Below are 24406 nucleotides of genomic sequence, written 5' to 3'. Positions count from 1 at the left end.
GACGACATTGCACGATGTAGTTCCGCGCTTAGATGCAGTGGCCCCGAAGATTGGCGCCCTTCTTTTAAACTTCTTTATTATTATGTTTCAAGAAGTACAAATGTCCGAGGGTCCTCTCTCTTTGCAGTGCTCTCAAGAAAATTTGCTAGAAGAGGATGCCCTGACACACTTGTAAAGGCCCTAGGCCTACTCAAAAGCAGTTACAAAAAAGCAGTAGTCTCCAAAAGCTCCAAATCCCAAAAGCATGTGTTGCTGGTAGCTTCCGTAAAACGTGATATCCGTGTCACGTAAACAGTCATCGTGAAACGCGGGACTGTCGTACAGCGTTGCCACGCCAGCATTATCTTCGCAATTTAGGTCCAATGCTTTATTTTATAAGTTTTAGGCCCTTCGACCGGTTACCATAATTTGGAGCAACTTATTTTAAGTTAAATGGGCCACTCAGCCATAAGTGTAAGTTGGTAAAAACTTCTTCAGTTTCTTAGTATGAGGTTTAGGCCCTTTCGTCCTTTAGGTCATGCCACGTCATCACTTTGTGAGATACCCCCCTCTTGAAAGAATTGTAATCGCCCTCGATTATGCTTGCAAACGAAGGACAAAAACTAGTTTAGTAGACACTGACTCTAAGTACTGACTCACTAGACCACACATATCCAACACTTGCATGAAGATGACAGTCATTGAATATTCACATCACACATCACTATCCCCGTGGAGATCTTACATAAGAATCATGATCATTGTAACTTATTTGGCAATCGCATCCAGACAGTGTTGATCTTTTCACGGATGTCTTGATCTACTAACTCTCTTTACTATCATATCCACATCACCCCTCAAGTGAAGAAGTCAAAATGTTGCAGTCATTTCGTCTTTCAAATATGCACTCAAACAATACACACATGAGAAAGCACATATAAGAGATTCATTTTAGGAATTCCCATTTCAAAGTACTACATAAATTCATTAAGCAGAAACTGTATGCCCGTCAGTATCCCTGAAATCTCAAAAGAAATGAGTGACTATTTCATCGTGGTAACATGCGACATAGGAGTGGAGTAACTCCCCTCTTGTGCAGGCCACACAACACCAGATTCAACCTGCTGATTTGTCGATAACTCTTGGAATAGTCGGTGCTAAACCAATAGCTTCAAAGTAAAGCTCTAATGTTTGAGGAGCAGCGTAACTGCGAAATGTTTTAGACCCGAAATGTTAATAGGTGTGCACAATGCAATACACATTTGCACACATTTATGCCAAATCTAGACTCTTGAGAGAGAGATATATATATATCATCATTTATGATAATGTGAACAATATCAATGACATTAACTCTAGTTTCTATGATATCAAACAGTTGCATAGTTTAAAGTGGAACAGATTGAAAGTGAGCAAAATTCAAAGTGACAAGAAGTTACAACTACTTGCACATTCAAGTCTCAAGATTCATCGAACATTACTAGTAGAACTTACCAAAACAATGGACTGAATCGTGAACACATAGAATGACGAGAACATATGTCAATTCTCCATGTAAATAAGATGAAATCCAAACCATAATCTTGTCAAGACTCGACAGACTACAGAGCACAAGACAGTAAAGAGTAAAGATTAGAGTGATGGAGTCAAGCCCATATGACATACACAAAAAAGGACATCCCATGACAAAACGATGAAGTAGCATAACAAAATCGTCAAAACCCTCCATATTTTTTCCAAGCGTTTCAGCAGACATTTGAGCATGCAGGTGAAAGGTTTCGCACGTTTGGGCTGTTTCGTGTTTCAACATGGTTGAAAGGCGTTTCACGGTTACGCTGCTTAATGGTATTTGCTAGGTCCTCCTCCATCCACTTGGCATCCATAACCGGATAGTTCTTGAACTTGACTAAATACTGGCGTGTCAACTTAAACTTACCTTATACTTTCCTTTCCTTGTCAGCCAGTGTCACATGCGCACTTCACTTGCGCTACATGGACATGCTTTTGCCATAGTCTAGCAAGAGTCATGCTTAGGACTGAGCCTGGCACTTTGTGAGCCTCTAGCTGGGCGTACATGTCCAGGCCGGTCACACTTGCATACCTTCTCTTGCACAGAACAATAACATGCAGGCATTTTACCGTGTGAACCACCCCTTAGGACCTTATTATCTAATAAGTCTTTTTCAGCCTTATTTTTCCTTTGTCGTGGACTCTCAATGCAACCCTGCTTGACCCAGATTTTGTTGCCTATATAGGCAGTGTGGCAGCGCTAGGAGAGTCAAAAGAGGTAGCAGTAGTAGCAGAAGACCTGCAGCACCAGCGTTTGCAGACCAGCCAGCCAGCGTTTGTAGCCCTCTTCTCAACAACGTTTCCATCCAAGTGAAACCAGCATTTTCAGCCCCGAAAGCCAGCGTTTTCAGCCGAGAACAGCCAGTAGAACCTCAGCCTAGCCTCATTGTTGGTTGCAGACCCACGCCATCGGTAGTGCTAGCTGAACCTGCATTCAGCCATAGACCCGTCGTCGTCGTCACCGTCGTCGACACAGTACCCCAACACCTAGTACCCCTTGTGCCTTGCCCTTTTTCATGAGTATGTCATAACTGTTTTCAAAATACTACATGATACCAGTGAAAGGTAAGCATCGAGGACCCTCATAACAACTCGTAGTAAACTTGTCACGTGCACATCTAACCCTATGTGCATGTGGACAAGCTACTTCATGTCTAGGGTTCAGGTAAGCTTAGGAAGGGTTCTGGCACCTTTGTGAGTTTGTTCGCAGGTCGTGCATGTCCATTCACTTAGAGTAGTTGCATATCGTCTGGTTGCACACAACATGATCATTTGAATTACAGTCAGTAGCCATCATGAGCATTTTACAATGCACAGAACCTATTTTCCCTATTTTAGCCATTTTTCACTTATTATTAATAAGTGACTTTGTTCGGTACTGGGTAGGGCAAATTGGCTAAGGTAATATATAAGAAACCTCGCGCTAGCAGTTTCTGGCAAAAGAGGTAGCAAGAGTCCACCAACTCACAGTGCACCTTCTCAGCAAAACCAACAGGAGGCCTAGCGTTTTCCAACCAACAGATCAAGACAGCTAGCGTTTTCATCAACAGATCAAGCCTAGTGTTTTTTAACAGAACAGCCTTGGCATTTTGCAGTTTGCAGATCAGCCCTGGCGTTAGTAGATCACAGAGATCAGGCCTAGCGCTTTTGCAATTGCAGATCTACATCAGCGTTTTGCAGATTCCCGGTGACAAGACTGGCCCTTGCATCAGCGTTTTCAGTTTTCAGCAGTTAGACTCCGCATAGCAGCCCCCAAACCTCGCAGATCTCACCTTCCCGCAGCAGATCGTCGCCGCACAGTCAGATCAGCCAGCGTTTGTAGATTCGGCCCGCTATTTGCAGATTTCAGCATCTGCGTTTTCAGCCATCGTTGTCGCGTCGCCGTCATCGTCGTCCTCACCGACTATAGAGTTAGAATTCAGCAGATACCAGATTTGCAGATTTCAGCCCCAAGCGTTTTCAGATATTCAACCAGTCTCGTCGTCGTCATCATTGTCGTCGACATCGTCGGCAAGTCCATTGCATCTAGACCATTGTACTAGATTTGTGCAATCAATAGCATAGACCTCTCTCACCATAGAGAGTGGGGCCCTTGGAGGAGGGTTTGACAATGTTCTGGTGTCGTATTCTCTTCTCTCTCTATCTCTCAATCTCAGTACCTTCATTCACAGTGTCATTCACTTTGTTTGTGATCATTTGCACTCTCTCACTAAAGGAACGGAAGGCTCTCCCTTCCGTAAGTAAAAGGAACCCTTGAGCACAGTTTGGAACACTCATCTTGAGCAAAGTTCAGCATTCACTTCAGCTGCACCTTACAAAACTGTCCTGCAAGAGCTCTTTGACATAGGAGCATGGCAAACGACTTACTGTCACAAACTGTTGATGTGTCAAGTCACTGAAGAGCAAAGCCAACCTTTAGATCACGATCGAGGGGCCTAAACGCTAAGAAGAACAAGCAACTGCAGAAGAAGAAGTCCTACCAACTTATGGGACCCCGTCCGATGGGGCCCAAGTGACATAAAAGCATATAAATAAAGCAGGACCCGCCCACACACACAGCGTTGCGTGGAGTTGATGTTGTGGCAACAACTGTACGGATCTCCGCAGTCTGTGTTGGTCTGATGACATGGCAACTGTACGAAAAACCTGGATTTTGTGCTAACAGGATGACGTGATAGATTGTACGGATTTTCGCGCTTTGCGTTGACTGTTGACGTGGCAGTTGTAAGAATTCATGTAAACTGCTTTTGGGCCTAGGGCCTTTAAATATGAGGCCATGGGCTCATTCTCGGGTATGCTTCTGGTCCTCTGGACGAAGGTGCAAAGAATGGAGTACCGGCTTGTATTCAATTGTTGAATTATAGAGAAATATCGAAAGGGATGCCTAGGTTTGGGGCCAATACTCTCTGGGGTGAAATTCCGCCACTCCGTGTCGCGTGTGCTCTCTCTTTTAGTTTTAGTTGTTTTTGAAGTGCTAAAAGTCTGTTCAGTCCGTTCTTTTCTATTGGCACGTGGTGCCCGTCTTGCAACAGTGATATCAGAGCAGATCGTTTCTCTCGGAGAGCGCTCAACGGTGCTGTTCGTTGTGTCTTGTAACATGTATACGTGAGCATTTGTGTTGCATTGTGATGTGCCAATTACTGAATATTCTTAACTGGATGAGATTGCTTGGGTATGTAATTTTAGTGCATCTAGACACCCGTGGAAGATCATTGCGGTCTGGGTGTGATGGCTAATTTTACTACGCTGGAATGTCAAGAATTCCGATTTTGACGAAAAAAGAAGCCAACTCCTTGATCAAAAGAGTCGAAGAGAGAAGCCAACTCCTTAACAAAAAGAGCAAACTGATTGTCTCTCGGAATGACCCTCGGAAATTTTTGAGCTAACTTGAGTTGCTTTTCAGATATGCTGTAATCGCGAACGATTACTTTCTTTCAAGAAGGGGAGATGTCACAAACTGTTGACATGTCAAGTCACTAAAGAGCAGAGCCAACCTTTTAGATCACGATCGAGGGGCCTAAACCCTAAGAAGAACAAGCAACATTAGAAGAAGAAGTGCTACCAACTTATGGGATCCCGTTCGATGGGCCCTAAGTGACATAAAGGCATATAAATAAAGCAGGACCCACACACACACAGTGTTGCGTGGAGCTGATGATGTGGTAGTAACTCTACGGATCTCCGCAATCTGTGTAGGTCTGATGACGTGGCAACTGTACAAAAAACCGGGATTTTGCGTTGACATGATGATGTGGCAGACTGTACGGATTTTTGCGTATTGCGTTGATTGTTGACGTGGCAGTAGTACGGATTTTCCTGATTTATGCTGTAAGCTTTTGGGCATCGCTTTTTAGACCTGATGCTTTTGAGTTTGAAGGCTTTTAATGTAAATTGCTTTTGGGCCCCATGGGCTCATTCTTAGGCATGCTTCTAGATGAAGGTGTATAGGATGGAGTACCGGCTTGTATTCAGTTGTTGAAATATAAAGAAATACCGAAAGGGGCGTCAAGGTTTGGGGCCAATACTCTTTGGGGTGGAATTCCGCCACTCCGTGTTGCGTGTGCTCTCTCTCTTTCAGTTTCAGTTGTTATTGAAGTGCTAAAAGTCTGTTCAGTGTGTTCTTTTCTATTGGCACGTGGTGCCCGTCTTGTGATAGTGGTATCAAAGCAGACTATTTGTCTCGGGGGAGTGCTCAACGGCGTTGTTCGTTGTGGTTTGTAACATGCATATGTGAGCATTTGTGTTGCATTGTGATGTGCCAATTACTGAATATTCCTAATTGGATGAGGTTGCTTGGGTATGTAATTTTAGTGCATCTAGATACCCGTGGAAGATCAGTGCGGTCTGGGTGTGATGGCTAATTTTACTACGCCGGAATATACGATCTGGACGAAAGGAGAAGTCAAAAGAGCCGAATGGAGAAGCCAACTTCTTAACAAAAAGAGCAAACTGATTGTTTCTCGGAATGACCCTCGGATATTTTTAGCTAACTTGAGTTGTTTTGTAGATATGCTGTAATCGCGGACGAGTCCTTTCTTTCAAGAAGGGGGGATGTCACAAACTGCTGACGTGTCAAGTCACTAAAGAGCAGAGCCAACCTTCAGATCATGATCGAGGGGCCTAAACCCTAGGAAGAACAAGCAACAACAGAATAAGAAGGCGTACCAACTTATGGGACCCCGTATGATGGGGCCCAAGTGACGTAAAGGCATATAAATAAAGCAAGACTCACACACACAGAGAGCGTTGCGTGGAGCTGATGACGTGGCATCAACTGTACGGATCTTTGCAATCTGCACTGGTCTGATGACATGACAACTGTACGGAAAACCCGGATTTTGCGCTGACATGATGATGTGGCAAACTGTACGGATTTTCGCGTTTTGCGATGACTGTTGACGTGGCAATAGTACGGATTTTCGTGATTTACGTTGGCAGCTTTTGGGCATCGCTTTTGGACCAGATGCTTTTGAGTTTGAAGGCTTTTTATGTAAACTGCTTTTGGGCCTAGGGCCTTTAAATATGAGGCCATGGGCTCATTCTTGGGCATGCTTCTGGACGAAGGTGTAGAGGATGGAGTACTGGTTGGTATTCAGTTGTTGAAATATAAAGAAATACCGAAAGGGGCTCCAAGGTTTGGGGCCGATACTCTCTGGGGTGGAATTCCGCCACTCCATGTCGCGCGTGCTCTCTCTCTTTTAGTTTTAGTTGTTATTGAAGTGCTAAAAGTCTGTTCAGTGTGTTCTTTTCTTTTGGCACGTGGTGCCCGTTGTGCGACACTTACCGCCCAACCGGGGGAGTCCCATATATATAGACATGTCTTGGGCTGTCCACACTTGGCTGGACACGTGCCAAGCTTGCACAAGTGTTTCGTGTGCTAGGCTACACGCCTTCACGGCCATGTGTGGCTTTTTGGCCCATATATGAATCCCAGTGGCCCATTGTGACATATAACCCCATTTCATGCACTCGAAACTTGTGAATCGTTTGGGCGAAACTTAGGAAACATGCAACCTCCATGAAAATAACTAATCCGTCTATAAGGAAATCGCTGTTTATATGGAGTCTAGAGTTATGGGTATGTCTATAATTCATAAATCTACATATACATCCATACATACATATGTATTATACGCGGTCACACACAATTATGATATCAATATAAACAAATAATGTATGAATGTACACGAGTACATGTCATATGTACACATGTACATATATATACGTCTTTGTATATATATACATATTCAGCGCCCCCCCCCCCCCCCCCCCCCCCCCCCCCCCCCCCCCCCCCCCCCCCACACACACACAACACCACCCACCACACGTGCGTGTGTGTGTACATATACATATATAATTCTTTATTTGTTTATGTATATTTATATACAATGTTTACAAAGTCTGTTTCCCTTTTATTTTGCCCTGAAATGAAATGTTCCAAAAAGTCGAAACCCTTAAATGGCTGAAAGCTTGAAATGTCTCACGTCACATCCGACGCTCTCTGTACCCGTTGTGTGTTCTGTGCACTCTAACCAGGACAGGTGACGGTATGTAACACAAGGGGTGTTCACTATAGGCTAATCGGACTCTTATGGCTGCCCCTTTGTGTGTAACCAACCACTGAGAAATAGTTATCCTGCAAGCCTGTTGACCAGCCCAGAGTTGTGCAGTGTCTTAAAAGAAAGGAACTCCAAGGTGGCCCCCATAACATCTAATAGAGTTATTTCGCCAATAAAATATTGAAATATTGTAATTTGCAACTCTCCGCATGCTAATATGGAATCTATAATTCCTCGGGCTGTAGGAAGTATAATTTTTTGCTCGTTGCAACTACTAACTCTAGGTTCCTAAGTTTTTTGAAAGCAGCTTTGTTATTGATTTGATTGTCGCAGGACCTGCATGCACTTGTTTATGAAATGAACACGGAGCAAGAGACTTGGGAATGGGTAGACCTTAAAGAGGTATGCGACGTTAAGGAACCTTTTTTTGATAGTACAGCATCTTTGTTTTTTAGTTGTTTGGTACTGATTTTGCAGCTGTCATCCAATGATTTACAAACCATTGATGGACCACTGGTCAATGTCACTGGGAAAAACCCACCGTCCAACTTTGGTGTGGGTGGCCGAGGAACAACGGGAAGAGGCAGCAAAAAGGGAGCAGGTAGGAATAATCTCATGTCATCTTACGGAGGATGGGGCAGGCCGTCAAGTAAAGGACCATCAAACTCTCTAGAGAGGTCTACGCCTGGCATACCTGCACGAAATTGGAAAACATCCAACGCAGAAAATGGCCTGGACTCGAAGGGATTAAAACAATTGCAAGTGCCGTCACTCGAAGCATTAGTCAAGCAGGCAATTCTGCTACACACTAGCATCTTACAGACATTTAAGCTGCCACTTTTAGAAGGAAATCCCATTTTGTTGATGAGGCTTTGGCTTGCTATCAGGTGGATCGAATCGCCGAGGAGGATGATCTGGCAAAAATTGAGAGCATAAAGAGGGCTGCCAAGGTTCATTCCCTTCTTCTGTCTATCAAAATTATATACGGGAAAAGCTTTTTCTCAGAGGGTGCGTACACAGACAATGTGATAGTTGCGAATTGCATGATTGTGGAAAGGAGCTGGGGGGGTTGGGGTGAGAGAGAGAGAGAGAGAGAGAGAGAGAGAGAGATGTGATCGAAGCCTTACGTTTATCCTGCAGGAACACGAAGATATGTTACGGAAGGCTCTGGCTGAAGTGGGGGAGTCTTCAGAGGAAGGTGAAAGTGGTAAGTATGAGGAAGTAGATATATCGGACTCTTGTGTTGTACCATTCAATTAAGTGGTCTTTCTTTCATCTCCTCAGATGAAGAGAATGTGCCCTTCTCGCACACGCATTCTGTGGAGCGGGAAAGAGAGAGGAGAAGTCGACAAGATAGCAGAGATCAGCATGGGTATGATGACGAGGATGACACTGCAGGGGACAGAGATGAAGGTTCCGATGGGGAGCCGATGGCTGCACATGGTGGTGTTGCCTCTGATGCAGATGATCATCATGACGGTGATGATTGGTAGCTGCAGAATGGGATGTGTTGTACATGGCAAAGAAGTTCCTCCAACACGTTACAAACGGAGGAGTCCTGACTAACAATGTTTAAGTTCACTCCTTCGGCTGTCAAAGAAACAGCTTGTATTTTCAGAAGCTATTCAGTGCAATAGGCAATCTGCTCTTGTTCATTAGGGAACAGGAAGGCCTCTTACCAAGCAAAATAGCTCCCGTGTAAAATAGAGGTGCTAATTCAAGAGGAAAGATAATGTACCATAGGTCCAGAAGAGGATTTTTTGCGTAGGTTGATGTGGTCGGCATCATATAATGGTTAGGTAGTGCATGGTTCACTTCAAGTTCTGCTATCCATCAGTTTAGGTTTGAAGTCCCGTTTTGCAGATAATGTGGTCGCTAACAAGGTTTGATTCAACCATCTTCTTATAATGCACCTGTGAAGACTTAAATCGTACAATGTTAACATATGTCCACTTTCAAACACTTCACTTTTTAAAGTGCAAGATGAGATGGAACAGGGTTTCATGAGGGTGCTGGTTTGGGATTGTGCAGCCCTTATTTGGCAGTTTCCTTAACAAAAACATCAGCCAAGATGGTCGGAGGGAAGGAAAGTATGTACTCTGTTGTGGTGTTATGAATGTGTGGCTCTTGGTAGATGCTAAGTTCAAGTGGGCAGAGAGGAGAACAAATGATTATGCTAATGAATACATAGCTGCAAGTAGCACCATCACAAATTGCCTACTAGTTTTTTTTTCCTCATGTTTTGTAGATGAAGAAGCATCTTCAAGCCTCGGTCATCATCCCTTGATTATGTGCATGTGTGGGCTTGCAAGAGCTTAAGCTCTCCTCTCCTCTCTTTTCATGTCTTCATGGTGGTCTCTTACTTTGCCACAAAAATTAAGGCTTCGTTCTGTTGACTAATTTAGCCATCTCTCTCATGTCCAAAGACTAGAGCACAGTAGCCTCATGGGAGGAACCTACCCCTTGGTCTGTCGTCCCAAGGGAACTGCCCCTTGGGCAGTTGCCCTTTGCTGCACCTCCTCTATGGCTTGCAAATGCAAAAACGTGGCTATCAATAAATGCAGCTAGCTGTGTTTCTAATCCGTCATGTGTGCCTCATGTGCTTGAATATCAAATTCCTCATCATACGCCTCCAAACTACGCATGAGAAAGTAGCTATCTTATGGGGGAGCAGTGAGTTAACAGCTCTTTCTTGAAGTTGGTTGCCAGTTGACCAGCCAGGGTGAATGTGGCGAAGGATTTTTACAGAGAATATGGTAAAGCATGTGCCATATTCTTGTATTTAACTGTATGTATGCTTTGTGGACATTTAAATAACATGGAGGAAAATCATTTACCAAAGTGAGATGTGGGAATAACATGGGTGGAAAACGTGATGTTGCAAATTACTTATATTTACAGCACTACAAAGCTAATAAATTTGACTTTCAAAGATGTTTGAAATCACACACGTACACAAGCGCAAGGGGCATCGCTAAGAACATGTATGAAGGCCCACTAAATTGGGAAGAGTATACACAACTTGATAAAAAAACTTGGAGAAGAGTGCATAAAATATTTTAGTTTTTTGGAAAGGGCTCTAGGCTAACAGTAAAACTAGAGTACATTCTTTAGATATGTGCCTAATGACCATTCCTAACCTTGAGATTTTGTAGCTTCAAGTTTTGCAGCCCTCCTTGTGAGAGTAAACAACCTGGCATGTCGTTTGTGATGGAAAAGGAGGTGAGTATAAAGGTTAGGAAGAGCAACTATTAACATAGGTCCTTATCATAGGTCCTCGTGTATACACTTGTTGCAACCTGCAAATGGTAGTAGCCACCATGACCCTTGGGTGGGCTAAGTAGGCCTATTCACCTAGTCTTAGCAAGGTGACTCTCAATAGATATCACTATGACTTGCTAGTCATTGAAAGATATTTATGGCTACTACTTTGCCATCCTACGTAGGTAACTATTCAAGGGAGCCCTACAAGAGTTATCTTCTAGAAAGAAGTACTACAAAGGTTAGATTTTTCGCATCCCAAGTGAACTGCCCAAAGTGATCCCATCATTTATTTTGGCTTTTAGGCATTCATTTAAATTATTTGTCAAAATTTGGGTAGAGTGGATATATATGTGACACCTTGCCCCTATTGTACATTGTATGAGTTATTCATTGCCAAGGTTGATTGTTGGGTATTCAAGCCCGTGGGAATTAGCTCTTAGAGCATATAGATGAAGCTTTAGTTATTTTTTGCACTTTGCATGGCAAGATTGCTTTTATATACATATGTAAAGGTTTTTGTAAATATACAAGCAATACACAAGCGTGTTTATTATCTGTGTCGAAACTCTCCTCTTCTCTCGTTCTCTGCACTTCTGCACGCACCTCGCCATGGCTCCCCATCGTCAGCATCATCCTTAAGCCGCTGCTCCCAACATTGGTATCAGAGGCTAGGAGGACGCATATCGAAACACTGCCTTAAGCGTGGTGAAGGTCTTCGCATGCAAAGGCGTTAGCAAGCAGGTAACATGGGCGTTCTGGAACGCAGGCAATCATCTCAAGCTATGCCAAGAACCCTAACTGTTGACGACTTTCCAATACGTTGTCGAATTTGAAGGCGTCGAATTTAGTACACTGCGTTTCGAAATGTTGCCAGGCGGGCCTATGAACACGCTCCTACACTGCTTCCTTTTGAAATGCTACAGCAACCAAGGTTTGACGGTAGCAAGTTGCATGCACATAGTGCATTTCAAAATGGTTCAGCAACATCTTGAAACATTGCTACAACACTTTGAGGCGGTTGTGATGTGTTTCAACACCCTGCCCAGGAAGTTTGAACCAATGGATGGTGCACCTGTCCGCAGAGAATCAATACCCCTCATATTTTTTCTTAGTAACTATGATCTATTCCAACTTACTGTAGGATCAATGATAAATTTAGTGTGAAGTATTTCTTCAATCTTGTCTTGGTCAATGAAGAGAATAGATTTCAAGCACCAAGAGGTACATCAACAGATGCAGAACATGAAGGTTTGCTTCGAGATTGTCCACAAGTTGTTTTTACCAGTTTAGTGTCATAGCTTTGTTCAAGGTTTCTCTTTGTAAAAAACAATCATATGTTTCTTATCAAAGCCGTGTTTTTAGCTTATCAATTATCAATTACTGCCATGACAAAATTTTGTACGGATTAGACACTGCCACACATACATAAGTGGTAAGACCTCCCAAAAACATTTGTTCTCAGCCCATTTTTTGTTCCACTTCTCGTGAGGTTATTGGGTACACCTTAAACCCAAGATTTGGCAGTGAACCAAGAACTCCATTTATTGACAACTAATTTTTTAACCTACACCGTATCTGTTCAAGGGGGGGTTCACTATCATAGCACCAGGTTATGGATACACCAAAATCCTTGGTTGTGAGAGAACCTAAAACTCACCGTTGTCGAGTACACCAAAAACTCGAGATATCATGAGAGTGATGTAGTTCGGGCTTGAGGGGGGGATTGTTGGGTAATCAAGTCCGTGGGAATTAGCTCTTAGAGCATACAAATGAAGCTTCAGTTATTTTTAGCAGTTTACAATGGCAAGATTTCTTTTATATACATATGTAAGGATTTTAGTAAACATACAAGCAGTACACAAGCGTTTTTATTCTGTGTCGAAACTCTCCTCTTCTCTCGTTCTCTGTACTTCTGCCCGCACCTCGCCATGGCTCCCCATCGTCGGCATCCTCCCTAAGCTGCTGCTCCCAACAGATTGGTTCAAGACTGTGTGTGTGTGTGTGTGTGTGTGTGTACGTGCCCTAGCTTTCCAACCCTCCTATGCTTCCACAACCCCCCCCCCCCCCCCCCCCCCCCCGCCCTCGGGCGCTTCGAGGGGGGGGGGATGCGTTAGGGCTCAACCTTGCTCTCCCCAGCTCACGACCCCCAACTTCTCAATCCCCAGCCCAAGTCGCCATCAACACTTTCCTGCCACCACAACTCAATATCCTCAGCCCAAGTCAGCCTTAGTATCTGTCAAATTAAATAATAAAAAAGTGGTGTAGCTTTCCCGTGTTGAGCTATCAACACTCTGCCCTCCGCATCCATGTCGTCCCTTACATGACATGTCTTTGTCTCTTGGGTCTTTAGCTGATTTCTTGCTCAATAAAATCCGGCTGGTTTAATCATTTTCAAACATGATTCATATCTTATGTTACCCATGCTCACCGTTGGGCCAAAAATTTGCTGTCGTAAGTGAAGAATCTTGTTTAGAATGCTTCTTTAAAAGCTTGCATATGATAGCTTGGCAGAAACATCCCTCTTTGGTAGAAGGAATGTAGCACTTGTGGTGACGGTTGTGTAGAGAGGTTGTAGGCCAACGTATGGAGCGTGTTGCCCGTTGAAATAGACTTGAGTTTGTGGCTTTATGCGGCATGAACACCTCGATGAAGGCTAGCAATGTTTTACATATCTTCCTAAGCATTACATAGGTCAAGTGAGGGGAGCCAGTGAAAAGATTAATGGCACTCGTGAGGGTTTTCACATTATAAGTTCTACTTATTTTCTCTCCTTCTTTGGCCCGTGGAAGTTTAGGGTAATTTAGCCAATTGGGATGTTCCTGCGACAACCTTGCATGATCTTTCCATGACCACATTCTTGACACTGGATAGAAGAAGACATCTTCCCCGACCATTTTGGGTGCATCGACCACACATACCAGGCATGCTGGGTACTGTGTGACCTAGCCCTTTCTCCACTTTGGTTGTGAATCTACGATTCTCTTGGAGACTGATTGATCTTTGATGTCTCCCTCAAATAGTGGTGTGGTAGCCTTGGTTTGAATTATTTTCTTCATCGCGAGCACTTCAAATTTGAGGAGTGGGTATGGGAGGGATGGATACATCCACTCTTCTCTTATCACATTTGATCTTTAGTGTTTTGGTAGAGTGTAACGTCCGTTGCTCCCATTATATGGCCACTCTAAAACTTACTTTGATGGCTTGTTCTATCAAAGTTTGGACACACCCTCCTCTTTTGCTGTTAGCACTTGTCCCTCTTCTTGGATTTGTGGAGGTATCTTCACCATTATCAGTTCCTCCAGGGTGTCTGGAATTCCATTGGTTCTTGTTGGGAATTTATTCCTGAGTCACTTGGATCCTGATCCGTGGTTTGGACCCTTGCTCTTTCCACTTCCTACCTCAACTCCGTCAATCTGCTCTGCTGGTTAGCTCATCTCTTGTTGTAGCCTCTTTTGTTTGGTTGACCAATATCTCTTACAACTTTTCACTATGTTCATGCTATTTTTTGCTACAGACAAGTTACTAGGCCATTAAATGCTACATTGGTATTAGAGCACAAGGTTTCTCTTTTCTTGCTCAAGAAGGGAGGTCCTCAAGCTAGCTATAAATGGTTGGTATTATTAACTGCAATTGAGTAATTAAAATAGGGAATTTTTAGCCTTGCAGTGCGCCTGCCTTCGTGAAAAAACGGGGCATCACCGTCCAGAGCTATGGTCTTAATAGTGGAGTCCTATGGGGCTTGCCTACACCTTAACCACTATTGAGCTATTAGAAGCTTCGGTGTTGTTTTGGTGTTGAAAGACCCTCTCTTCTATTCCTTGCAATTAATGATATTCGAGCCACGGTACAGTAGCTTGAGTGCTTTTCTAAAGGGGTAAAGAGGAGTAGCAACTAGGGCTTGAAGTGCCAAAGTACACCTAAAAAAGTTTACACCTAAAAGTTCTTAGAATGGCTGACAATAGTAAAGAGAGTGAAATTAATGTTGATAGCTTTGATTTTGCTAATGAGCAGGCTACTAATGATGTCCCTAAGCTTGTTAACTACCTTATTTCTAGGCTTCAACAAGCCATGGGCAATCCATCCCTCCAAAGTGAAGTGCAACGACAGCTTCGTGCTCATGGGATTCTCCAAGCTCCCCACCATGACGAGAGAGTACCTAGGAAACCTCCTTGTGAGACTTCCAAAAGAGACCTCTCTCCGATTCGGGAAGAAGAAGAGGATCCATACGAAGGGCTCAAAAATTTGCTTCTTGATGACATATCTCCTTCTCAAAGGAGAATTCAAGAGCCCCCACCAAAGGAACAAGAAAGAAGTGAGTCTCCTACCACCTCGGTGGAGATGGCTCCACGAAGATGGTGGGCAAAACGCTCTCCATCACCTCCTAAACGGAGAAGACCATCGCACACTTCTCCACACCATAATTCAAAGAGGGATGACAAAAAGCAAGAGAAGAAAAAGGCAAGAAAGAGGTCACCCTCTTCTCCATCTTCTTCATCCTCTTCCTCTTATGAAGAAAGTGATGGTGGAGACAAGGAGGACAAAGGCCAGAAAAAGGCGAGAAAGAGGTCACCCTCTTCTCCATCTTCCTCAAATTCTTCATCTTCTGAAGAAAGCGATGGTGCAACTTTTGAACCATAAAAAAGAAGAGGCCATGGAAATCCTATGACACGTGGAAGAGATCGTCCAAGCTCAAGAAGTTCAAAGAGGGAGGAAAGAGCATCTCTTTCCTTACCTACAATGGCACCTTTGGTGCTACGGACAAAGTCTTGGCTTTCATCCAACAATTCAATGCGGCGTTTGGAGATGAGGGCTTCACGGAGTCCTCTAAGCTACACCATGTAGCTATGCACTTTCAAAAGTCCACCAGGAAGTGGTGGTCTAGCCTACGGGCCAACGGTGAAGCTCCACGAACATGGAAAGCTTTAAGAGCTTCCATCATGAAGCAGTTTTTGGCCACCAATGCCAAAGACAAAGTACTCACCGAATGGCGAAGCTTGAAGCTCTCTCCCTACGAATCCATTCACAAATATGTAAACAAATTTTGGGATTTACATCTCAAAGCCACTGTCTTCAAAAAGATTGATTTTGGAGAGCAAAAGCAACAATTTTCTGCGTGCTTAACTGAAGGAATGGCGGAGTATGTCAACTCCCAAAGGCCACACACCATATCTGCGGTTATACACCATACTATGGTGCTTCTCGAATCAATTTCCAAACAGGGGCTAAGAGAAATCCTAAGCCCATGGAAAACAAGGGTTCCAATGAGCCTAAGGGAAGGACAATGTCCAAAAGTCTCCGAAGGGCAATTCCAATAACAACAAAGCTAAGGAGAAGGGACTTTACAAAGGAAAAAATAAACTCTCTTCTGAAGAGCTTGAGCGTTATCGCAAGGATAACCATTGTTTCAAGTGGGACGAGCAAGGGCATGCATACCGCGCTTGTCCCCAAAAGAACACCCGCCATGAGCCTCCTAAAGCTACCTTGGTCGAACCAAGAGGATGAATCTCACCACAAAGGATCTCCTCTATGCCATGCTTGGGGAAAGGTAAGAGAATATGATGCTTTTATTCTCTTTGACCCTGGTTCTACTCACAATTTTATCTCTACAGAGTTGGCCACCAAGGTAGGCATCCAAGCCTATCAGATGGGAGATGTCCTACCCGTAGATGGTGCTTTCAAGGGGCAAGAAGCTTCAGTCACTCCCTTAGTTGTGAAATTGAGGCTCCATGTCCAAAGCTATGTGGAAAAAGAGGACTTTTTTATCTCTCCTCTCAAGCACGAGGATGTAATCCTAGGGGCACCATGTTTTGATTGCATGGCTATCAATGCTAAATTCCGTGAAAGGAAAATCTACTTTAAGTACAGGAAAAAAGATATGTACATAGATGCTAAGGAAATGGGTAACACCATACCAATTGTACATACTCAAGCTTTCAATAAGTCAATAAAGAGCTCTATTTTTGTGTACATGATTTTTGTTAAAGATTCTCAAAATGAACCTAATGCTGTAGCAAAAGAATCACAAGGAATTAAAGTTATCCAATTTTCTCAAGGGGTTTCAAAATGTTTTTATTGACGACATCCCTTGTGAACTACCTCCTAAATGAGGCAATGATGACCATGCAATTGAACTTCTTCCAGGAAGTTCACCGCCTAATAAATCTCCTTATAGAGTTTCTCAAGCTCAACAAGAGGAGATTATGAGGCAAGTGCATGAGTTATTTGAGAAGGGCATGGTTAGGCCTAGCTCATCTCCATTTTGCTCACTCGGGTTATTAGTGCAAAAGAAAGACGGCACATACCGTATGTGTATTGACTATAGAGCACTAAATAGGATCACTACTAAGAATAGGTTTTCCATTCCACGGGTAGAAGACCTATTTGATAAGCTACAAGGGTCGACCTACTTTAGTAGATGGACCTAAAAAGTGGCTACCATCAAATAATGATAGTTGATCAAGATATTGTAAAGACCGCATTTCACACTACGTTTGGTCTTTACGAATACATTGTCATGCCTTTTGGCTTGACTAATGCACCAGCCACATTCAACCGCTTGATGGAGAAGCTATCGTTGCCTCATCGAACCTTTATTGGAGTGTTCTTTGATGATATAATCATCTACTCTAATTCACTAGATGAACACAAGAAACACCTCCACTTAATATTTCAAGTCTTAAGAGAGAATAAACTTTATGTTAATTGAGAGAAAAGTGAGTTTTTCTTACAAGAGATTCAGTATTTAGGTCACATTATCTCTCAAGATGGCATCCAAATGGATCCATCAAAGTTAGAGGTAATAAAAGGATGGCTTGAACCAAGGAATCTTCATGAACTAAGAAGCTTTATAGGTATGTGTGCATACTATAGACGCTTCATAGAAAAGTTCTCACAAATCGTGGGACCATTACATGACCTAACAAAGAAAAACGTTAGGTATGCACGGTCTGCCAAGGAGAACAATGCTTTCGAAAAGCTTATCTCTCAACATGTGCTTACACTGCCGGATCTCTCAGAGCCATTTGAGGTCCAATGTGACGCTTGTGGTGATTGCCTTGGAGATTTTTTTCTCCAAGAAGGGCACGCCATAGCCTATGAAAGTCAAAGGATCGAGCTTGCTGAGCAATCTTTAGGCATATATGAAAAGGAACTCCTCATAGTTCTACATGCCTTAGACTCATGGAAGCACTATTTATTGGGGATTCCTTTCATTCTGCGGACGGATCACCAAAGCCTTAAGTACTTCATGACGCATACCAAGCTCTTCGACAAACAAATGAGGTGGAAAAATTTCCTTTCGCAATTTCATTTTCATATTGCTCACATTGCTGGCAAGCATAATCTAGTAGCCGATGCACTCTCAAGACGGCCGAGAGTGAATGCGGTTTCCATAGCAACTCACAACGATCTATCTTCTATGATAGATGAGTATGCTATTGATCCCGATTTTAGAGATGTGATTTCAGCCCTTGGACTAGGGAAGAAAGAGGAACCATTTACTTTACAGGATGGTTCTCTTCTCTATGACAATAGACTATGCGTCACTAACTCACTACGTGAGAGTAATGTATGAATCTCATGCTCCTCCTTATGCGGGGCATAGAGGGATTCAGTCTACCCTAAAAGGGATTGAAACATATTTCTATTGGCCTACCATGAAAGCAAACATACAACATTATGTTTCTAATTGTGTGGTATGCCAAAAGACAAAGTTTGATAGAGGGAAGCAACCTGGATTGCTTCAACCTTTGCCAATCCCTAATTCACCATTGGAGAGAATATCTAATTCTCCTAAATGATTTTCTCATGTTAATCTGATCATTTAATATGGGGAAGTGCCAGGGGAGAAAAAGCTAGAATATTGGTTAAGCTGGCAGATCGGCCACAATAGGATTCCAAAGGGGGGGCCATTTGCAAAAGAGCAATGTGCAACAGTGGGCTTGAAAGACCCTAAGGTTCAACCCATTAAGACTTCCAAAATGCTAAGGCTCCAAAAATTCAAAGGTTGTGTCCAATGGTGAAGCTTAGTAAAATTGGATGCTTAGTGAGTGTGCCAAAAAAGTCTTCAAGGCTCCTACATAGGAGGCGGGAGCCCTGTAAGTAGGGGATGAGAGAGAAACACACACACACACACACACACACACACACACACACACACACACACACACACACACACACACACACACACACACACACACTCACACTCACAGGCTCCCTTTACACAAAGGGAATGAGGGACACTAGGCCAATTGTCCACAAGGTGCACTCAAATCCTATTGGATGGCCATAGAGGTGGACCAATGAGAATTACGCTAGGGTAAATCTAGTTTAATTCATTTAAAAACACTTAATAAAAGAACCAATAAGAATTAAGCTCTCTAGAAGACTATTGAACAGTCTCCCAAGGGTCCAATGAGCACTCAACAGCCCCATGAGCATTTAGCAGCTCTCTAGAAGACTATTGGACAGTCTCCCAATGAGCATTCAGCAGCCCTATGGCTTGCCTGCTTCCTATTGGCCAGAAGACAAAGGGGTCCGATGAGACTTTAGTTGCATTATTTAATTACCTAAAGCTCTCACAAAAGACACACGTCACAAGACTATCACTTATGCTTGTTAAATCCTATTGGCTAAGCCTGGAGGGGTCCAATGGGAAGCCAGCAAGAGGAATTAGCAAGAGGGGTTGACCAAGAGAGAGAGGGGGCTGATTTTTCAAAGACATTATTCCGCACACACTCACATTAGCTCATATCTGAAGCAAGAAGACTCTTTCTCTCCTTCTCAAGCTTTAATGGAAATCTCATCACCTACTCCAAGCTTGTGAGAAGGGAGGCCTACACCAACAACTCTTGGCTTTGTGATGCAAATCCAACCACGATCCAAGCTTCAATGCATGCTCATCTCCTCTACCATGCTAATTACTAAGCTATGCTAGCTATTATGAGTGATTATGTGAGGAGATGTACTTCTTTCTCGTAAGACTACTCCTAGGCTTCCTCTCAATCTACTCTCATACCCCGCTAGCTCTCACCATCTTCTAAGGTGTGTGAGGTCTTGGGTCTGAGACCGTGAGGGAATTGATGTTGTGTTTTATAAGTGTTTGCTTAGTGCTTGAAGCTTCCATCTTCATTGCACTAGCTAGTTATTGAAGGAACACAAAGAATTGTATTGTAAAATGTCTCCCTTGATGGAGGAAACCTATAATACAAAGCCTTTTGGAGGGGGGACCGTCTCCATGTAAATCCGGTCCTCAACTGTTGTCAATAGCTTAATTTCTCTCTCTTTTGAAGTATTGTTCATGCCTATCTAACTAGGTGTTATGATTTTGTTGCACCCAAGCACTCTTGTTATGCTCATTAGGAATCTATTCTAATGAAATGCTCACTATGTTCATGCTATTTTCCGCTACACACAAGTTACTAGGCCATTAAATTCTGCATCTCATACCTTCTTTCTTCATGTCAAAACGTAGGAGGTCGAGGTTGTACTGGCCTCACCACTCCATGTGTTTCTCTTATCTTCTGTTGCTTCAAAGGGCAGTACACACTTTGGTTGTTATAATACATTGTAGTGGGTACTAGCTCTTGTTTATTAGATGCTTCCATCATCGGTGTATATCTCATGTCTACAGGCATTCTAGCACTTGGCAACGGAGGTTGTTGTCCTAAGACATGCTGTGGCCTTTAAACTCCTACTAGACCTGGCGCATTTCCCATAATGTATCTAGGTGGAGTAGGTGCTATACTGAATAAGTTGTACATACCTCTCCCTAGCATATTCCATATCTAGGTGGAGTAGGTGCTACTGAATAGGTTGTACATACCTCTCCCTAGCATATTCCATGCTATAGTAGGTTGTAGGTGGAGTACATATCTAGGTCGAGTAGGTGCTACTGAGTAGGTTATACATACCTCTCCCTAGCATATTCTATGCTATAGTAGCACTCTTTCCTCGTATAGTTTGTTCATTCTTCCACAATTTTGCACCACTTTGGCTCCCCCGAACCAGACCTACAAGAGGAGTTAACCTCTTGACTATGTCGTCGATAAACTTTTTCGGATCGATAGGTGTCGCTGGTTTTGCAATGGACTCAATCATCTGTGAATCACTGTGTTGAGAGGATGTGTTGTCCTCTTGACTCTTACAAATATTCTTCACAATTATCCAAAAGATAAAGAGCTTCTTTGATAAATTTGTTTAACCGTAGGTTCCTCATCATATGTAGATCCTTCTAAAGACTCGCATGTCTCATACCCTAGACAAAGATCAACATCAATCATACATGCATAGGTAGTTCCACTTGTGGATAAAACTTGACATATCTCTTGAGACGTAATGTCGCTTTGCGTACTGATTCACCCTCATTCTGCTCGACTCTGTGAATTTGTGAGACCATATTGTGAGCAATGCCTTTTTGCAATAATTCTTTGATAAATTCCTCAAACAACTCGTCTAGAGTCTCAAAACCTTGTCTTTCCATTGAGTCAAACCATGTAGCCGCATCATCTTCTAGAGTTAGTCCAAATCTTGCAAACTGTGGTACAAAATCCACAATTCCTTTGCTTTGATTACTCTTGAGAAATATTCCACGTGATCTTTTGGATATTTATCTCCGGTGTATTTTCTTTTTACCCATCTCTAGACTTGGGATGGCCTAATCCGTCGCTGGTCTACTAACCGTAGCATTTGATCTCCAAGCCCTTCTCTATCTTCATGCCTTCTACTATGCCTAAGTGCTTCTTTGATTGCATCTTCTAGTTCATATCCTTGTGAGTGTCTCACAACAGGTGGGTCTTCCTGGGACTCTCTCTCGATTCTTACTCTTTCTGCATAAGGTAACCCTGTTGTAGTCGGTCTAACGGTTGGTCCTTGATCTTCACTCAAATATGGATATGATGGGAATAGTGGTGTACTTGGTCCTAGGATGACCAGATAACCATCTCTATTGATGTCTGATCTTAGTATGGCATCTTGATGTACCCTCGACTGCAGAGACTGTGGTGTATTTGGTCCCATGTTGTTCATTGGTGGATAGATCGGTTTTTAACTCTACTTGTTTGGTCCGATTGATACCTGATTGTATATTGGTCTTCTTCAAAGGGATTGGTCATTCTGTTGGAGATTTGTCCATTAGGGATATTCACTTGAGGAGGCATGTCTGCCATCTCTGTGATCATTTCATCTCTCGTTATTGCTCTAAGAGGGAATGTAGGTGGCTCCCTTTTTGGAATTCTCGTGTTTGGTGGAGGTATCTATGGTCCTTTATTGACCAAATATCCACCTACTTCTAATGCACTATGTGGATTTTTGCTTTCAATAGCTCTATATTCTCGTCCATACTTGTCAACAACTATAGATTTCCATCGACAATCGACTCTGGGTATGTATAGACATATAAGAGCTTGTAATCCGTCAGCTCTTTTGGGTATGGCTTTGAGCACCTATAAAGGTTGACTTTACTAGCGTCAATGTATCTATATAGTCCTTCACTCTCATGATCTGTCATCCAAACTCTCTGAACAAAATTGTTCTTTATCAACTGCAAGTTTGGAAGATCCATTATGGATGAATGTTCCTCTATTGTTGGGATCCCGGAGCTTGTATAAGCTGATTTTGAATCTAAAGTAGATGTGATTTTTGGGTTTAACATCTCTAGATTGGTGTAAGCAATCTTATTCCATTGTGTTCAAAGGCAATTTTCCAATTTTCAGTCTTTTGTTTCTCTGCTTTTGTGTTTTAGGCACCAAATGTAAATCAAATTTTTAGTCTCAAGGTATACCTAGGGTAAAACACCCCTTTTGAACACTTTGGTGCAGTCTTGTTAAATTTGGTTTCCAAGTGCCTCTTGAGACATCATACGCGTACGATGTCCAAGTTTGCAAAATTTTAATTTTTCTTCTCAAAACTGTTGCAAATGCCCTCTTATATGCTCAACATCAATCAGTCATGAAAAAATGTCATCAGAAACTTGTTTACTGATTTTTATCCTCAAAATTACACTTTTTCGTGACTTTAAATGCAAACAAGCACTTCGGCAAATAAATCGGTGATGAATAGCTCTAGATCGTAATCAGATCACTTACTTATAGCTACTCCTACTCATATGGGCTTTTGTAATCGTGAATAGAAAAATGCTTCACTGCCATAATCGACTAGAAAATGCTTTGATCATCTCACAAATCCCTCAACCACAAATAACTACTCTAATCTACAACTAATACTACAAATTCTAACTAAATCCATCTAGTCGCAAACCCTCGACAAAGACACACACTTCTTGGCTGTCCACTTGATCTCGAAATATCCTCTTCCAAATCCACTTAAGAAAAATGCTCTCTTTAGTCGAAACTAAAGCACACAACCATTACACGAGTGTTAGTAGGATTACCTACTTAAGTCCTTGTGTTCCCGACAACGACGCCAATGTTGTGGGAGCGAATCACACCACCTATAAAGTACATGCAACACCACCTAGATCAACATAATGTCAATCAAGGACACAGATGATACAATAGGCACACGGAGGCAATCTCTATAGCTTGTCAGGTTGAGACCATCCCACATATACAATACTCTAGAAGGCCAACTAAACCAAAATCAAGAATCTCAATGCTCTCAACTACACCACCCAACCCACATACACACAAACGGAAGAAAACTCACAAAATCATACCACAATGGTACACACCTTAAGGAACACCATCCCCTCACTAGTATACACCTACCCCAAAGCCTCTACACTCAAAATCCCCACTCCTAACCCATATGTAGCAAACGCATATGAAGACAAAGCAAAATTTTACAGTGCCCAAAACTGAAATCTATGAGTATCTATGTGTAGCTTATGTTGCCATGATTCTAACGACTACTTGCACGTAGAAAACCGACATCGTTTGATACACTTACGACCACAAATAGCTCGTAGATGTGTTAGCACGTGTGTTTTGTTTTGCATGGAATGCTTGACATTGTTGCATAACTCTCTCCGAGCCTATCACAATGGTGTAGTTGGATCTCCAATACGATGAGCGAGCAGGGAGTAGCGTCATGATGAAGCTCGCGCTTTCTCTTTCTCTCACATACAATCGACGACAGCACAATACCTTGATTAAGATTAGAGTTATGTTTACAAAATGACCTAGATACCTTATATACTAAGGCTACCATAGGTTAAACCACAAATAGAGTTCAATGAGTCAAATGGATTCGTATTTACCATCTGGAAGTGCCTCGCACCTCGGCTTTTGCAACTAGAATAGCTACTCATTACAAATGATATTTATCATATTCTGCATCATTTCATAACTCTCAAAAAATTAGACTTTGGTACAAAAATTGAGTTATGTCCTACTGTTGACCCATGGGTCAACAAGAGATCAAATTGAGCATGTGCTCTAGCCAATAAAACACATGGAAAGATAGTGCAGGGAGAGAAAATGTTAGAGAACCTTCTACATGTGATAATGACTAAAACATAAAACAAAGAAAACAATGAAAGCTGACAAAATGTGACTCACTTAAGTTCAAATATCATA

The 24406-nt window shown here is 42.6% G+C and overlaps 1 protein-coding gene across 6 annotated transcripts in view; it reads left to right on the top strand.

The window, feature by feature from the left end:
• LOC147446769 (protein EMSY-LIKE 3-like) overlaps positions 1–9574 on the top strand; it is a 39732-nt gene extending 30158 nt beyond the window's left edge. For all 6 annotated transcript variants that reach the window (XM_086525951.1, XM_086525948.1, XM_086525950.1 and 3 more), the window contains 5 exons: positions 7941–8009; positions 8085–8399; positions 8495–8557; positions 8748–8814; positions 8892–9574. In XM_086525951.1, coding sequence (XP_086382077.1) covers positions 7941–8009; positions 8085–8399; positions 8495–8557; positions 8748–8814; positions 8892–9100 — 723 coding nt within the window. In that variant the 3' untranslated portion in view covers positions 9101–9574. The remainder of the gene's footprint in view (positions 1–7940; positions 8010–8084; positions 8400–8494; positions 8558–8747; positions 8815–8891) is intronic.
• The last annotated feature ends 14832 nt before the right edge of the window (positions 9575–24406 follow it).

The sequence above is a fragment of the Adiantum capillus-veneris genome, chromosome 12 (assembly GCF_014529385.1).
Source record: "Adiantum capillus-veneris isolate H3 chromosome 12, ASM1452938v2, whole genome shotgun sequence".
Lineage (NCBI taxonomy): Eukaryota > Viridiplantae > Streptophyta > Polypodiopsida > Polypodiales > Pteridaceae > Adiantum > Adiantum capillus-veneris.
Note: the sequence above shows the minus strand (reverse complement) of the source record. Positions and strands in the feature narration are given on the sequence as shown.